The 16,600-nt window shown below is 52.4% G+C and overlaps 5 protein-coding genes across 5 annotated transcripts; 1 reads left to right on the top strand and 4 right to left on the bottom strand.

Annotated features, from left to right (window-relative positions):
• Positions 1 to 7,175: 7,175 nt before the first annotated feature.
• On the bottom strand, positions 7,176 to 7,499 carry MRS44_006100 (uncharacterized protein; the record flags this gene model as incomplete). Its single annotated transcript, XM_065621640.1, has 1 exon — positions 7,176 to 7,499. One exon carries the CDS (start codon positions 7,497 to 7,499, stop codon positions 7,176 to 7,178), a length of 324 nt encoding a protein of 107 aa, XP_065477712.1.
• Positions 7,500 to 8,939: 1,440 nt separating this feature from the next.
• On the bottom strand, positions 8,940 to 10,506 carry MRS44_006099 (uncharacterized protein; the record flags this gene model as incomplete). The annotated part of the gene is made up of 2 exons (XM_046271974.2): positions 8,940 to 10,274; positions 10,330 to 10,506. 2 exons carry the CDS (start codon positions 10,504 to 10,506, stop codon positions 8,940 to 8,942), a joined length of 1,512 nt encoding a protein of 503 aa, XP_046140324.1.
• Positions 10,507 to 10,735: 229 nt separating this feature from the next.
• Positions 10,736 to 12,394, top strand: MRS44_006098 (uncharacterized protein; the record flags this gene model as incomplete). The annotated part of the gene is made up of 1 exon (XM_046274691.2): positions 10,736 to 12,394. One exon carries the CDS (start codon positions 10,736 to 10,738, stop codon positions 12,392 to 12,394), a length of 1,659 nt encoding a protein of 552 aa, XP_046140325.1.
• Positions 12,395 to 12,577: 183 nt separating this feature from the next.
• Positions 12,578 to 14,035, bottom strand: MRS44_006097 (uncharacterized protein; the record flags this gene model as incomplete). The annotated part of the gene is made up of 4 exons (XM_065621639.1): positions 12,578 to 13,039; positions 13,090 to 13,748; positions 13,805 to 13,920; positions 13,968 to 14,035. The coding sequence occupies 4 exons, from the start codon at positions 14,033 to 14,035 to the stop codon at positions 12,578 to 12,580; spliced, it is 1,305 nt and encodes a 434-aa protein (XP_065477711.1).
• A 633-nt stretch (positions 14,036 to 14,668) lies between these two features.
• Positions 14,669 to 16,144, bottom strand: MRS44_006096 (uncharacterized protein; the record flags this gene model as incomplete). The annotated part of the gene is made up of 5 exons (XM_046273375.2): positions 14,669 to 14,793; positions 14,848 to 15,797; positions 15,852 to 15,861; positions 15,913 to 15,985; positions 16,073 to 16,144. The coding sequence occupies 5 exons, from the start codon at positions 16,142 to 16,144 to the stop codon at positions 14,669 to 14,671; spliced, it is 1,230 nt and encodes a 409-aa protein (XP_046140326.2).
• Positions 16,145 to 16,600: the final 456 nt, after the last annotated feature.

The following is a 16,600-nucleotide window of genomic DNA, read 5'->3' as shown; positions in this document are numbered from 1 at the left end:
TGTCATTAATACAGCCTGGTCCGCCATCTTTGCGACCCATCGCCTCCTGTTTACTGGGTTACCCGACTCTCCCCCAGACGATCGTCCTTCTCTTCACTCCGTTTCTTCCATATTCCAGTCGTCGTCGATAATCTCAAGGAGATTCTCTTCTAGCCTCATAGGACGTGTCCACAAGGCTTCGAAGGGAGCGGCCGCCAACCTCTCCAGCCCCCCTTTTTGAGCAGATATCGATTGGGTCCTCTCGACCGCGAGACCCGCGAGCCGACAGCATCAGCAAGTGCTAAGCACCAGTCATGTCTCGCACAAAAGCTTTCCTGGACTTCCCAAATCCCAGAGGTGTCAAGATGACATCTCTGAGGTTGCTGGTTCGCTCGCAAAAGCCGGAATCTCGAATACACACTGATGAGACGTTGCCAGTGGTCGACGAAGCTCGTGTGAGGCTTGTTCTCAGCCGGACATGGTCCTCAAGGGAGACCGTATCACGTTGGTCGGCCGAATGAGAAATATTGAAATGTTTCAACAATTTGGCGGATCGCTCGCCGAGTTCCTTTTCATCGATATTGCGATGATTTCCTTCGGTGGGTGTGACTTGGTTGACTCACCCCGTGCCCCATGATCGAGACGGGGCGAGGAATGCGGACTCGGGCCTCCGTGTACGAGGGCAAGTGCAGGCGAATATCCATCCGACTGGTCTGGGATGAAAGTTCATCCATCAGCGAGAACTGCCATTATGAACTCGAGGCTCCTGGTAGCCTGGGCCACATATGGTGCGGCGACAGGCGTGGCAGAGATTTCCGCGGCCCCTTTGTATGGGGCGTTGATCAGGCTGCCGAGTCAGTCATTTGCCTTGCGTGGCAAGGGGAATTGTAGTTATCGGGTATGATCTCCGAGAATACGTAAGTGGGCATAGCTGAAAAGCAAGGCGTGGAGGCCAGAGTTGAAAAGCCCAAAAGATAGAGGCGAGAAGAGAAGGGAGAGGCCTGATATAAGGCCTCAAGCCAACTCCTGCAGGAACAAAACAAGGAATTAAGCCCAACAAAATGTCTGCATTTTCTGGCCTCAATCTGCGTTGAACACATCATCAAACGCCACGTCAATTTGCGCCATCAGTATCAAAGAAAAAATTAGAGGGGCGGTTATTGGGCAGTAATGATTGTAAACGCTTGCCTCCGATCCGATGCCCCGATTCTTCCGGCCGGATTATGCGGGGTGTCCCCCGTCGCGTCCGAAGTTGCCACCGTCATTTTAGTGGGGGCGAGGCCGATGCCGCGCGCCTCACTCCTCATGCGGCCGTACCTGCATATTTGGAACTGACGCGGAATTACCAGGAAGAAAAAAAGCAAATGAGTGTGATGGGACGGAATCGTACGAAACACTTCGACCTCGGTAAGACCTTTTAGGCAGCTGGTTCGCCCTGGGGGCGAGAAAGGTTGCCTCAGCTGAAGTTCCTTGGACAAAAACCGTCCACTTCGAGAGTCTCGTCTAACGCATGGCGCACTTGTGTAGCCAATCAAACATGAAAAATCCACAGCCTTGTCTGTCTTGGCGAGAGGATTGTCTGGTAAATCGCGCTTGTGAGATCCATGGATGTCTTGCATAGGCGCGGGCGAAAAGGGGCCAACGAAGGCGGCCATGACTGGAATTAAGCCCAAGCGCCAACAGCCAAACGATTCCTGGCTGAGTTTCAACCTTTTGAACAATACCAAACCAACAGGGAATCCATTGATTGTCCGTAAAAGGCTGGAGCCATGGCTTGATTGCCTTGCCCCTGACACTGTACTCACCAGTCAAAGGGGTAACAGTGCCAGCCTTGTCTCACAGTCGCTATTCAGCCGCCGTGCGTGGTTGCCTTTCGGCTGGATGCCTTCCAGTCAGCCATTTGCAGAGCCGCATCTGTCTGCTCACACGCCATCGGTACGAGCTAGGGAAAATAGTTTCCGCTTATGGCTTTGATCTTATGAGCGGCGCAACCGAAGTTCCCTTCGCAATAATCTGACCTCACCAACCATTGGAAAAGAAGCCCCTGTGCTTTTTCTGACAAAATGGGACAATCAGCTTCGCCAGGATTGCCCTCAGCTAACCTCAGCAGACTCTCGCAACCATCAATAATAACAGCCACCGGATACGTGCTGACATGGAGGTCCCCTAGCCGACGGAGAGCGGCGAGTTTAGTCGCATCTAGACAAATAGCGGACATCACCGGTCCAAGCCTTTGGTTCTAAAGCACTCAGCCCTGGAGAGGCAACGTCCTCTTGATGCGGTCACGACCCCTCGCTTCCGATTTCCATTTGCTCAGAGCACACACACGGGTGTCCGCCTTCTGTCTCGGCTTGTCAAGGCGTATCGGCGCATCGGCGTATCGGTGGTGCCCTCCAAAAATGCAATGCTCCAGGGCGGCGTGAAACATATTTAATTTGGAAGCTGCCGTGCCCCCGTGATACACAACCGATACATGCCTGGACTGCCAAAGATCTGCTGTCTTGAGCGGCATGGCGGCTCTAATGCACTGTCCTGTGCCCACATGCAAGTCGCCGTCTTACATGCGTATCACATCACGTCAAGCTCAGCCTCTCTGTGATACTGTCCGGGCTACACGAGGAGGGATTCTCGTGCAACCCGATTTTACAGCGTGCAAAAATTCACGGCTTTCCTCCCTCTGCAGCGTGTGAACCAGGGTCGTCACATATTAAATAGATGACCTCCCCGCCATGTCATCTTCTTCACCCTTTCATTTGATGCATATTTACTACCTCCTTCTCGGCTCCTGCTTGTGTCTCGTCGCACATCCATTGGGCTTGTGCATCAACCCGTCCACTCGCTATTGTCATGGGACCAGGAGCATCTGCTCAACGTCGTCACCCGTGCAAACGCCCGCAGAGTGTTTCTGCCTGCTTTTCAAGGTAACCAGGCTCTGAGTTCTCGTACACACATTGTCTCAGAGGCTCACCTGGCTGGTCTTAAGCCACAACCAAGTCCATCACCCTATCATCTTCCCTTTAATGAGGTTGGTTGCATCTGGAATTGACTTTTAGTTGCCGCAAAACAGACAAAGAACCCAATGTAACTACATAGCACACAGACGCAATTTTAAGGCAACCAAAACTCAAGCAGGGCTCCGAAACCTGCGCCATCATGCTTTGCAAACGCCCTTTGTTGAGAAAGGGGTCTCAGCGGCAGGACCAACTGCAACTATCGTCATTCCCTCTGATCCTGAATGGCGGTAAGAACTGTTTGCCGCCGTTACCTCTGTTCATATGCGCTACTGCGAGCGCCTACATACAAACACTTGCCAGTTGATGAGTTGTCAAGTTACCACTAAATAGCGGTCTGTACGGAACATGTATGTCTGAGATCGTGGAAGCGGTGACGATCCGTTCGTTCCCAGCCCTACACGCACGGTCTATTCCCCACGTTTGGAGGTTCGAGAGCCCCCAACACACGGAAAATACTGCAACAAACATTGAAATCACGGAAAGGCGTCCATTCTTTGTGGGTGTTGGCTGCTACATTTTTCCACTTGTTGTTTTTCAGGATCAAACGACATCCTCCTTGGACCCAACTGCACAAACCAGGCGGTCTCCGCGGCAGACTACCAGCTTCCCCGGGCGCAGCCTGGTCGTCAATTACACGGCCTGCTTGGCCAGAGCTATTGACTGGCTAACGGGCGCTTACAGTGTTGGTCCAGCCCTAAACAGGGCGATGTGGCTGCCATGGATTTGGCTGGGGGAGCAAGCAGGCTGGAGGGGCATGTGATGATGTCAAGAGCTGAAGATCATGGAATGGCATGCTTGATCAACTCATCGCGATTGCGCTCATCCCATCGCAAGTCTCAATGGCGCGATTTGTACATGTTCAAGCCGCCTCGCCAAAAGGCGCCCAGGACTGCTCGTCATCCGATCATCAACATCCAGATGTGTGTGTGTGCTATACTGTTGGGTAGTGAATGTGAAACAGGATCAATGACGAGTTGCAAGCCATGTGAAAACTGTAACCACTTGGCTTTGGGAAGTAGGGTTGACCCGGGGCACAGATTGGCCAGGTTTCTCAATAATGATTGCATCCAAGACCAATACTATCACTTTCTGCCTTATCAGCCTGAAAGCATAATGTGATGAGTTGAAGCAAGTTTCCGTGGGACAACTTGGCTTTGTATAACGGTCAAGCTTCACTAAAAGTGCAGTGCTAAGTACCTGCACTTGAGAACGGCACAGACATTCGTAGTTAGGTACTTGGTAATCTCGGCTGTAAATAACTGAGGATAATTAGAGCGGGCATTAAGAAATGCAATTTGACATGCATGTATCATTTGCCGGCAGATTGAAATAGCAAAGGAGGGGCGCAGTGAGGGGAACCAGCATCGCGCGTGATAGATGGCCTCAGTCACACTCGGTGAGTGCCCTACGTGTTATGCAAAGATTAGGTGCCTCGCTACAAACAGAGTGGCAGCCATCATGGAGTGTGAATGCCTTGTTCTACACCAACCTCACCATTGGTGACAACATCATCGTATTGGTACCGGAGACTGCACTGCAATTCAATAGGAGGGTTTCCAGCTTGCCCGATAAGGAATCCCGATAACCAAGTCAATCCCAGGTGCAGCTGCTATGGTTGAGTCCAGTCTATAGCTCAGTTTCGAAGAGACAGGATAGTCGGGTGCAGCCTTGCTAATCAAGTCCAATAGGAGTTTCAGAAATCACAGATAGTTCTCTTCATTTATAACTTTATTTCAGGCGGTGGAGAGATAGATTCTCTGTCAATCATTCTGTGGCGTTGTGATTGGGTGATTGCCGTTGACGACACGAGTTGACAGTCGCTCAAATCTATTCCTATAACGTGAACCTAGCCAACGACTATGGATTCCTAGAAGACTATGCGTAACCTTGCTAAATAGCTAGGAGGTTCTTCTATTGGATATTAATTAACAAATGAGCTGACCTATGTAGTGGGTGGGACATCTATATCTCACATGTGGATTCATTGCCTCCTTGTCTAGGGTGGACTAAACTCGTGTGCAATAAGCTGCTACTGTTGAATGATAGGTTTTTGCATTAGCTCCGCAAAGCATCTTGAGTAAAAAATCTTTATGCAATGTAGCCGATGACAGTATCGCGATTCAGGAGCTTCAGGTTCGCAGTGGTTCCCTTCAACACGGTGCACACCAACTGGATCTAGTCTGGAAAAGGACAAGCATGCAAAACATTAATACTGCGTATGAACTACTCAGCTGCCTCAAGTAGAGCTAGTGTGTCAATAGTGTCTCCTGCAGAAAGTTAGGATGGGACTCATAGTCAAGCTACCCTCCACTGCAGAGCTCAAGGACGAGGAACTGGGATCGTATCTTCGACCAAGGAAAGAGGCTAGAAGTAATTGGGAACAGATAACAATCTGAGGTTCGGCCTATTGGCTCGATTTTATTGATGTCGACAACGCAAGCGTATCGAATTGCGTCTTTGGCTGTTGATCTGCTCCCCCTACCTTCCTAAGCACAACACAGATGACTCTGACAAAAGGACCCTGAATACCGGGGCACCTATGCATAGGAGCATAATAACTCAGTGCTATTATGTTTCATAATGTCCAAAGAGATATTCTTGTGACATACATGCCATGATCCTCTTCATACCTTCCCCTTGGCCCGGGCGTACAACTAGGCTCCAACCCAGATCACAGGGTCTATTGAACCAACACATGCCGCCCAAGCGAACGAATCAACGCTTTCAATTGAACTTGGCTTGGGGTTACTCCGAGGACAAGGTCCAGGAAGCTGAACTGCACCTGTCAAACCCAGCCCCATTGTGACTCAGATCGCCGGAGTCATTTGGAAAGGGGAGCCTGTAGCCGTGAAAGGAGACGGTAAGAATGAACGGGCGTTGGCACCAAGGTGTGATTAATTTATGTCCGCCTTCTCAATGGTTGTATGCATGGCTTGTGGCTATTTGTTAGAATTGCTGGTTGGCAAGCAAACATAGTCCTACCCGCCAAGGCGGCCATGCTATCAGCAGCAGGGCTGCGCCATCTGAAGACACATTTTCAACAACCATGGCGTTGAAACCGTTAGGCCCTGTTCTAGTGACGACAAGTATATCACACCGAGAACGTTTCATTCAGTGCGGTGCACGAGTGTGGCACTCGTGCGTGCAAGCGAGGCTGTCATTTCGGCAGAGGTGGTTGCCTTTTCTGCCCTCCTTACAATATCACCAGTTTTCAAGGTATAGCAGGCAGCAGCGGCATGGGTTATATCGCCGCAGTGCTGGGCAGATAACGTTTCTCTCGAGTCAACCAAGGAACTCCGGAGAGTGTCGGCTTGTGACCCGGGCGCCTGAGGCGCAGCGTTGCAACATCCGGACGGGAGGGTGACTTGCGGCCCGTTGGTCCGTTTTATACAATAGCAGTTATATATCCAGCTGGAAGAGGTCTCCCGTTCATTTGAAACTGGAAAGAATGTCTGTGGCATGCTCCTCGGATAGAAGGACCGCAATTCCCACTCCAGGGGAAGAGTTAAGAAGAGCAACAAAGAAGGAGAATCAAAGAGAACTTGTGCAGTGAATGAAAAGTCTAATGGAAATTTAACCCACGTCATGGAGTCAACAAGGCTGTCAATCCCAGGTGTTTTACATGGGTTGGCTAGGTAGATTGATGGCTGCCAGGGAACAACTCATACTATTGGACAAGCATTCCCCTAGTATATTTTCCAGGAAAGGAATGAATCTAGAAGACCGAAAAAAGAGTGTATTATACAACCTTTATCTACCAGCCCCTGTTGAACATTTTCTGCCGGGGCTGTGGCCTGAAACATTTGGAAGCATATCCAAGGTGCCTCTTTGCTAGAGCTGATGAGGGCAAGATTAACAAGTCTAAGAGTTGAGTTGTGTTTTCACGGTGGTGATTGACAATAGATACCTCCTTAATATCGTACCAGGCTTTCTATACTTTTTGTTGGGGGTGTTGTCCAAGATGGTGCAGTCTTGCCTCGGGCTGGGGTCATCTCAGTGCTCAATCTTGAACTTAAGACAACGCAGCGCTCGAGACTTCTCGAAAGGATTGAAGATGTCCGGAGGTTGTTCTCATCTTTGGGAGGCTTTAGGATCTATTAAAGGGAGATAGGGGAAGTTTCCTGAAACTTCCTGCCTGGGGGAGCAAGGTGGCCTATTGTCCTCTCAGCTATTTGACCAGGTTCATCTAAAGGCCGGTAAAGTTGTGCATCTGGTGCTAAGTTCAGGACAGTTGAGTAAAAGCGACACGCTGTTCCTGGTCTTGCTGGTAGTGACTGTCATTGGGAGCCTTCCGTTCGAGGTAGCCTGAAAATGACACATCATCTTGTCAACCATGTTGGTCTTGTCAACCATGTTGGTCTTGTCAACCATGTTGGTCTTGTCAACCATGTTGGTCTTGTCAACCATGTTGGTCTTGTCAACCATGTTGGTCTTGTCAACCATGTTGGTCTTGTCAACCATGTTGGTCTTGTCAACCCAAAGCGGTACCATATATCCAGGTGTCATGGATAGAATACCATCCTGCAACCTACCTGGTTGCAACTGGAGAAGTCGTTGTTTTCACCATCAATGCCACGGGAAAGTCAACACCTCAGTGAAACTTCAAGAAACCGGAGCCTGATTGCCGCCATCCACTCAGGTTGCAGCCGGAATGAGTCGAGATGATATATTATCTCGGTCTTTCTTCAGGAGCACGAAATGAAGGACGCATGTGCAAATCGCGGGTGACTGGACATAGATACGATCATCTACATTTTCATATATCCGCAATCGGTGTTTACTCTCCAGCTCATCCACATTACAAGGCATGGCTTCAATCACATCATGACCATAGATGAAATATTCAATGTAAGTTGCCCGTGTATTATGTTGGACTTTTACATGCGAGTTCAACTTTTCTATGGTGGCAGAGACCACAGCGGCTGTCTCGGTGACAACGGTGGCCTGCCTCCATGGGTGGGCGATTTAGCTTCAGAACACCGTACCTAACGATGGATGGATGCCGACTTGGGCGCCACTACCCCCTGCTGGTACAAAAATCAAGTCTCAGTAATGAGTAGTGAGTCCTGCAAAATTCTTGCTCCTTGGCTTGCAAAAGATCCATCCGTCCAAGTCTCAGCTTCTAAAATACATTTGGAAACACTGCATTTGCAGCCCCGCCATCGCCAGCCAGCACCTTGACCCAGGAATCAATTCAAAGATAATGGAACAAGACTATAATGTTGACGACTTGTCGCCCTCCTAGGCATAGGCAAAGTTCGCCTTATTTCCTCGTCGTCTCCCTTGAAGTCGTCTTGAGTTCAAGAAGAAGAGGTTTAAAGACGACGAGGTTTGAAGAAGAGGCTCAGAGAAGTCGGCCATCTTCCTGAAGATGCCGGTCACCGTCTTGCAGAAGTCGGTTGTTAGTGATCGTCTCAAAGAAGAGGAGCAGAAGAAGTTGGCCATTGGTTGTGATCTCGAAGAAGAAGAAGGGCAGAAGGGGTTGGCTGCTGGTTGTCGTCTCGAAGAAGTTGGTCATTTTCCTGAAGAGGTTGTCGTCCTTGAACTCTTATTCTTGCACTCTTCTTCTTGATCTCCTGTTCTTGATCTCCTTTTCTTCCTAGACCTCTTTTTCTTAAATTCTTCTTCTTCTTTGGCCTCTTCCCCTTCAAGGGCTATTGGCTGCAGGTAACCTCCAGCCTACATCCAATTTGGAGTGTTTGGGCTGTGAGCGATGCCCTCACGCACGTGTCTATATGTACCTACCGCGACTTCATATTGGCCAATGGTTAAAGATAATTTATCTGTGCCCTCACTTTAAAGATGCAAAGCTGGGAGCTGCACCCAACCGCTTCGTATTGTGATCACCTTCTCAATGTAACTTTGCTTAAAAACATTGCTTTATATGATGGACCAAATCTAGTTGATCATTTCTATCCTGTCCTTGATCGACACGCCCCTGGCGCTTCATCGAAAGGCTTCATATTTCTCAGCCTCCTTCCTCCTCTCCTCGACCCTCGCAATCGTCGCCGCGTCGTACACCTCCTCTAGAGGCTTCCCCGACTTGAAGACCTTCTTCTCGTGCCGTATGGCCTCCTCCTTGGTCATGCAGACAAGGTCACTCAGCTGGACGGTGGAGCACTTTTGCATGTCCTTGCCCTTGCCCAGCGTCGTCATGCTGCTGCCAGATGGCTTTCTCCACCTGATGAGCACCAGCTTGGTGGGGATCCCGCTGATGGCGCTCCTCCCGCGGTATATCTCCTCTGAGAGGAACGCCACGTCGCCGACAGTGATGGGCATCTTGAGACCTACTGTGTCACCGTTATGGGTGATGCGCGCCAGCTTGTCTTCGTAGCCCTGGAGTGATGCCAGGATACCCTCGTACATGCGATCACGGCCCTTGGAGGGAACGTAGTCGAGGGGATAGCCTGTAACGCTCAGGATAACGTGGTTCGCCACTGTAAGACCGAAAATGGCGGGCATGGTGCCGAGGACGGGAAGAATGCGAACGCGGAAGTTGGGCATGGCTGCTAGGTCGCCCACGGAACCCTTCTGGAACTCCTCTTCTGGCAGGGGGAGTAGCTCGGCCTTTCCAGCCCCTGATGTCTCTGTCGAGTAAACCACCGGAATGCCGCTCGTGATGCCCTTCAGCTTGAGTCTCCGCCGTGTCGCCCTCGATAGACCGTCGTCCTTGCTGCTTCCTATGTCTCCCACAATAATCCTTGTTGGATCACTCTTGCAACCGGCCCCCATGGCGCTGATGACGGGGATCTTATTGTTGTAGCAGTACTCGAGGAGAGACACCTTTGTCTCAATATTGTCGATGGCATCGATCACATAGTCGGGTGCTCGTCCATCCCAAGGCTGGAGCATGCGCTCTGCCACTCCCTCATTGAACTGCTCCTGTATCAAATCGAACTTGACCCATGGTGCAATGGCAATCAGCCGTCTCTGAAGGCACTGAACCTTGGGGATGCCGACATCCGCTAGGGTAGCCACGGCATGACGGTTCAGTGAGCTCAGCGTTACTTGATCAAAGTCGATGAGTCGAATCTTGGAAACTCCTGAGCGAGCCAGGGACGCAGTGCAGTGAGAACCGACACCACCGCAGCCCACCACAATGACGAATGAGTTGCGCAACTTGTCGAGACCTTCATCCGTCAAGAAGACCCTGTTGCGCGCCAGTTGCTCAAGGATGAGTTCCTCATCAAAGTCTCCTGCCTGAGCCCGGCGTGCTAGCGCCTGATTCCTGGCATCTTCCTTGTCGACAGGCGGTGCTGATGAGCCGCCATAATTGTTCAACTAAGCACTAGTCAGAATCTACAACTACAACAAGCCGGAGAGAGAGGAAAATTACTGGCTGAAGGTTTGGGTCATCGTTGGGTATCGAGTTCTTGAGCTCATAGACCCGCTCCTTTCGCTCAAGGGCCTGGTAACCGAGCAGCAGCGACGCGGCGGTGGCTCCGGACAGGACGGCAGTCGCCAAGAGCTGGAACCTGGGGTTTGAGAGGTTCTCTGACAAGAAGGACGACATTTTTTCTTAAACCCTTCTCGGAAGAAACCCCCTGTTAGCATTCGAGACGGTGTGCCTGAGCCGGTATGCATCTACGAGGTTTTTTGTGGGAAAAGGCGTTTTCTTAGTCAGCGGCTTCCCATTGGCTGAGGATTACCCATCGTCACCATGAGCTGAGCCCATGGTTCGACTTGAGCCTCAACCCCACGATCAGATCTATATTCGAAAAACCAATTGAATCGCCGGCGCCATGCGTCCCCGGCTCGTCGGCCGTGTCCGGCTCATCCAGCCCAGCATACGAACGCGATCACCGTGTCTGCGAACATTCACCTACCACACGCAGCTCACCACAAAGTCGAGGCCGAACCTCCCTTTTCTCACCATCCCCGTCACCAACCGCGCCGCAGTGCGCTACTTCACCACCGAGCGGAGGCAATGGCTCAAGCACGAGGCGAAGCTCGCCGTCCGGTACACCGCGTCCTTCTGGGGTCTGCTTGCCTGCTGCGGCGTCATCCTCTGGCTGGTCAACGAGGAGAGGCTCGAGAGGGAGTTCCCCACGCCGCACGAGTGGGGGTGGATGACGAGGAAATACCTGCGCGACGCCAACCTCAACAAGGATCCGGCCAATGGACAGGTCAGTTGGCCATGGGCGTTTGAGCTCTCTCGAGCTACGGTGCTCAGGTTGGAGGACGCCAAGGTCGACGGCCAGGACGTGACCAAGCTCTCGGACAGGGTCGACCCAGAGGCCGAGATCCCCGGGGAGTTCAACCCCTGCGACATCTCGGGCAAGAGCGAGGAGTGGAGGAGGGGCTACTTTGAGGCTATCATGGTGGCAGCAAAGGCCGCAGAGCACGTTGATGGCTGGGTTCGCGATCTTTCCCGCAATATCATCTCGCCTCCCGAGTTCGTCATTGGACCTTCTAACCCCAGACCCACGCCGATTCCCCCAGGTCAACCCCATGCGCCCCGCGAAGAGGATTGTGAGGTGGCCTACCCCGGTGCTGACAACTTTTACATGAAGATCCTGGCCACCAAGGGCTTCACCTCTCGGCAAAAGCTCGAGGCAGCTCTGGAATATGCCAGTTTCATGGAGTTCAAGCAACGGCCCGAGGGCGCCGAGGCTTTGTACAACCTCGCGCTCGCCGAGGCCACTCAGGGGCTCGACATGTCGAACCCGCCCTACAACCCAAAGACCTTTGTCCTCAATGAAAAGGCCGGTCCTCCCTCACAGAATATCCTCGACGCCATCACCGCCATCGCCACCCACAAGGCCCGCAATGGAAACATCAACGCCGCCCTCCCCATCTACCTCTCCCTGCTCAAGGCCCGCCGCTACCTCTCTAACAAGCCCCCTCCTTCCGTTGCCCCCAAGCGCAAGCCTACCTCGGTCTGGGGCCAGTTCATCGAGACTGTCTCTCAACCCGACTATCCCCCTCCTCCTCCGGATGGCACTCAGCCTCCTTGGCGAAGTCCCGAGGAGCGCTGCCAGGAGGCTTCTCTGAGCCTGTGGATTGGTGAGATCCTATTCGCCTCATCATCCAAGGACGATGGCCTCTCTTGGACGCGTGATAGTGTCGATGCAGCCGAGGAACAGCTCCGCAACATGGACCCCCTGAACGAGGACAAAACTGCCAAGAAGACATGCCGAGAGTGCCTAAGCGCTGGTCTCGACAACTGGGGCAGGATGGTTGTCAAGCTGGCCAAGGAAGAAGAGCAGCGCCGCGAAAAGGCCGCCTCGCAATCTGGCGTCTTCTCTTTCTGGAGCAGTTCATCGCCAACCACACCCAGTACCAAAAACCGATGGACGGCCGAGGACGCCGTTGTCAAGGAGCGCGTGCGGAGGACGAGAGAGCTCATCGAGGAGCTAACACCAGGTGGTCCCACCCTGGCTTCGCTGTTCAAGGCATAAGAAATGTGTAAAAATATCAAACTTGGGTTTCATGATGGGAGTATGATAGTTTTTGGGCGCTACCAAGAGATTGTGCCGTGTATCTTGTATGGTCTTGGTGTATGACATGAAATTGACCCTAGTCTATTTCTAATAAACGAAATATCCCCGAATATCATTCTTCTCCAAGTACAGATTCAACGCTTACCACGCGTCGCCCTCACGCCAGTTTTCTTTGCCTGAGCCCTGTGGGAGTTCCTCTTCCTCCTCGTCATCGGAGTCCCAGTCAGGGGCTTCACCAGTCTCTTCAAACTTCTTCCAGCGTCTCAACTCCTTGATCCGTTTCTTCATCTCTTCCTGATCCAGGGTGGCGACGCCGGGCTTGTTCTCTTCAGGCAGCTTGCTCCAGTCCTCGTCGGTAAAGTCGGTGGGAGGTCTCTCGGCCACGGCCATTTCGGGGTTGACAAAGCCCTTTGTGAGGGCAATCTCCTGGAGGTAGGCTAGAGCAGGTTCGAGAGCTCTGATGGCAATGAGTTCAACGTAGTGTGGCTCTCCGGAGGACAAACAGGGGCAACCCAGAGGTTCGATAGAGAGGGATGGGTTGCCTCGAGCTGTAGCCAGGGGAGTGTCGAGAGGTTCGGGGGAGACAAGGTAGGCACGAGTGCGCTAGAGAGGTCAGTGATAAGCAGACGAGGCTATGATATTGTTGGACTTACCTCGGCGAGGAATTGCTTGAAACCGTCATTGGTGAGCTTCTCGGTATTGTAGACGGTGCCAAACATGAGCATGCCACCCATCCGACCCCCCCATTTCTCCCAATTTTCCTTGTCCTCAAAGAACTTCAGCGCAACTTCACAGCTCTCTCCAATAGCAATGACATCGATCTTGGCTATGTCGTTCCACTCGGCAATGTTCTTGAAGACGGTCGCCATGTGGGCGTCAGCAGTCTCGCTCCCGGGGATCTCGTTGAGCTCCTTAATGTACTTGCGCCCAGTGTGTACCAGACTCGGCAGGGGAATATCAGTACTGTCCGCCACCGTGATGGAGCGCTTTCCCTCGGGCCACCAGTGTCGCTCTCCCATGTTTGCGAGCACAACGGATGGAGGACATGGCGACTTTGGGGTACCCTTTTGCTTGGCGATGGCCCGGAGGACGGAGATGATGCTGCCCTTTGTGAGGCCTCCAGGACCGCTGGCGACGCGGCCGGCGAGCATGCCGACATTCTGTATGGGTTCACCCAAGATGACGATGATGCGCGATGCGACAGTGGTTTTGGGCGAGATGAAGATGGGACAGTGCTTCTTGTCTGTGCCGAGTGGGATTCTCAAGAGACCCTTTTTCATCAAGCGATCGTGAATGATGTCCTGCATCGCACCTACACGAAACTGATTAGCCTCATTATCCAGGTTTGGGGGCAGCACTGGAGATCACCATTGAAGTGGAAGCGCTGGCGTTCGTTGACGCGCATGTTCTTGCTGATAAAGAACTTGTAGTAGCAGTCGGGGTTCTCGATAGAACGAATCTCATCCTCATCGTTGACAAAGTACCTGATGAATCTTAGCACGAATCTGCACACAGAGTTGATATCACAAACCCCAGGCCTTCGAGGTCGGATGCGAAAGAGGCATCCTTGGGGAGGCCAGACCAACGTCGGCGAAACATAGTATGTGAAATGTTAGCGATGTGGAAGTAGGAAAGAAAGTCAGGCTAGAAGAGAGGGGAGGTGGAGTTGAGTTGAAGAGGTGGTGATGGAGGTGGAAGATATTGAGGTAAGTGTTGTAGCGCTGCACTGATGGTTAGGATATGAACAGGTGCAGGCCAACGGCAGCGGGTGCAAACAGCAGATGCAAACAACAAGCGGCAGCTGAAATCTCAGAGCTCAAGTTTGGCGGCACGGAGCATACAAGCCCTCTTTACCTCATTGAGCACCTACACAGTTTTCTCAATCTGGATACGTGATGCTCAGCATATAGTGCCACGGGAGATATCAACAACTCAATTTAGGTAGTCTACCCATCATCGTATTAAATCAACACCAAGAAGCTCCGGATTTCAAGTGAGTCTAGACAAAGGAACAAATTACCTAGTCAGCTGTGCAAGGCTCTTCATGATCGACTGCTCGTCAAGTATCCTTCAACATTCATTTCATAGCATAAAAGAGGAGGGATATCCGCCAACCAGATCCTACACACAAACAAACCCTACCTAGTCATAGTAAAAAACGCCATCCTGGATGCATTCCGTAGTATCCCAAACACCATGCCAAACAATTAGTATCAAGCAAACAAATGCCCCTCACTGGTTGGAGCTGGGTGTGTATCGGCTGCGGAAAGCCTGGCTAATACTGAAGCGGCTTCCCGCGCCCCGATTCATGTGGCTAGCCAATGCCTCCTCCAAGGCAGACTGCGTTACAGAGGCATCTAGAAATGTGGTTAGCAGGCAACCCAAGCACATGCCAGGCAACTAGACAATACCATCCAGATCACTAAAACTGCTACCCATGCTGGGCGTTCCGTCGCTGCCTTCACGGGAGTATCCCCTGCTCTTGCTGCCTGGACTGCGGCCAGCCAGCTCCGCTGCTCGACGTGGTGAAAGGGGTCCGGGTGTCCGCTGCTCGCGCGACTTGCCTGGCCGATGGACCATTGCAGCAGAGCTAGCCGAAGAGTCAGATGTTTGAGACTGGTGGATGGCCTCCTTTCCATGTTTCTTATGGAACCGTTTGCCTGAGCCCCGCCCGTCTTCCCGCAGTGTTGAACCAAGGTCCTGGGCGGAGGTCTGATTTGATGGAGCCGTGTAGGGTTGAAAGGCAGGCTCTGACTCGTCGTCGTCATCATCTTCGTACGCTCCTCCATCGTTCTGTTGGAATCGAGGAGGCCGACGAATAATTCGAGACTGTGCAGGGCTGGATTCATCCTCAGATGACATGGTCGAGCTATCATCTGCTGGCCCGGGCGACGCGCTTTGTTCGTCTGGTGATGGATCCGGCTGCGCCACTCTTTCCGGCGACTTAGGCACGTTTGAGATGGGCAGTGATGTCAGACGTCGTCGTTGTTCACCGGCTCGTGTTGATGTTATGCCCATTCCCGGTCGGGGCGACGCCGAACCTCCCGTCATGTCCCGCAGAACTGTGGTATTCGTCGAAGGATTCCGTGAGATGACTGGTCGTATCGATGCATTCAGCGGGGTCCCGGTGCCGCTTCCCACCTCGTTGCGTGGCATGGGCGAATCTCGTCGGATCGATAGAGAGGACGGTGCTCGTTGATGACCAGGTCCCGTGGAGTCTGGTACTGGTGATGGGGCGGCCGAGCCGCGGACGGCGGCAGTGGCCTTTCGGACCTGGGCGCGGACCTGTGAGGCATGTCGTTCGGTAAGATATGCGACCTGCTGTAGAAGGAAGTCGACGGGAACATCGAAACGATCGGCACTGGAATCGGATGAGCATCAGCCGCACGGCAGTTGACAAACCAAGATGACCTACACCTCACTCCCTGTATCGAGTTAGTTACATGGCCATGGGAAATCAGCATTCATCATCTTACAGTCAATCTCCGTTTTCGCGGCTCCAGATAGGATCTTCCACAGAGCTTCGTCCTTGTTGGGGTCCCAGTTCACCTGTAATGCTCCCAGTTAGCCTCCCCATGACTGTTGGCGGCGTGAGGCGCATGATGCGGCGGAAAGAAGCGGCGCAAGGGGCCTTACTGGGGGAGGATCGACAAAGTCACCCCGGGGCATGGGCACCCGGACGAATACGGTGTATGTCGGCTCAGCCATGGTCCGTGGATGGCGAGTCGGTGGGATGAGGAGATGGAGGAGGATGAAAGAAGAAGCAGCTGGACCTGGTAGAAGCCGACCTCGAAGAGCTACCTACCTAGGACCTACAAGGTGCAGGGTTCCGGGATCGGCTTATCGATAAGCTAGCTGCCGCTCTAGCGTCCCAGACGTGAGACAGGCCCACTTTAGGGATCGACGTAACCGGGCACCTTCTAGGCTATGGAGGGAGGACAGACTATGGTCGAGCTTTCACAGAACATCACAAGAAATCATCCCAGCTTCCATGGCAATGCTCCTTTTGTGCGCCGTCCGGATCAAAGTTTTCACGCTTGTTTGAGTTTTATTGGAAATCTTCAACACGTCCACGTACCGAAACGCTCGGTGTGATCCACCAATTTGGAGTTTACAGCGTGCAGCAACAAAGTCTCACATGAGACGTCCATGCAGCTCTGCTTC

The sequence above is a fragment of the Fusarium solani genome (genome assembly GCF_023522795.1).
Source record: "Fusarium solani strain SB1 chromosome Unknown bctg00000003_1, whole genome shotgun sequence".
NCBI lineage: Eukaryota > Fungi > Ascomycota > Sordariomycetes > Hypocreales > Nectriaceae > Fusarium > Fusarium solani.
Note: the sequence above shows the minus strand (reverse complement) of the source record. Positions and strands in the feature narration are given on the sequence as shown.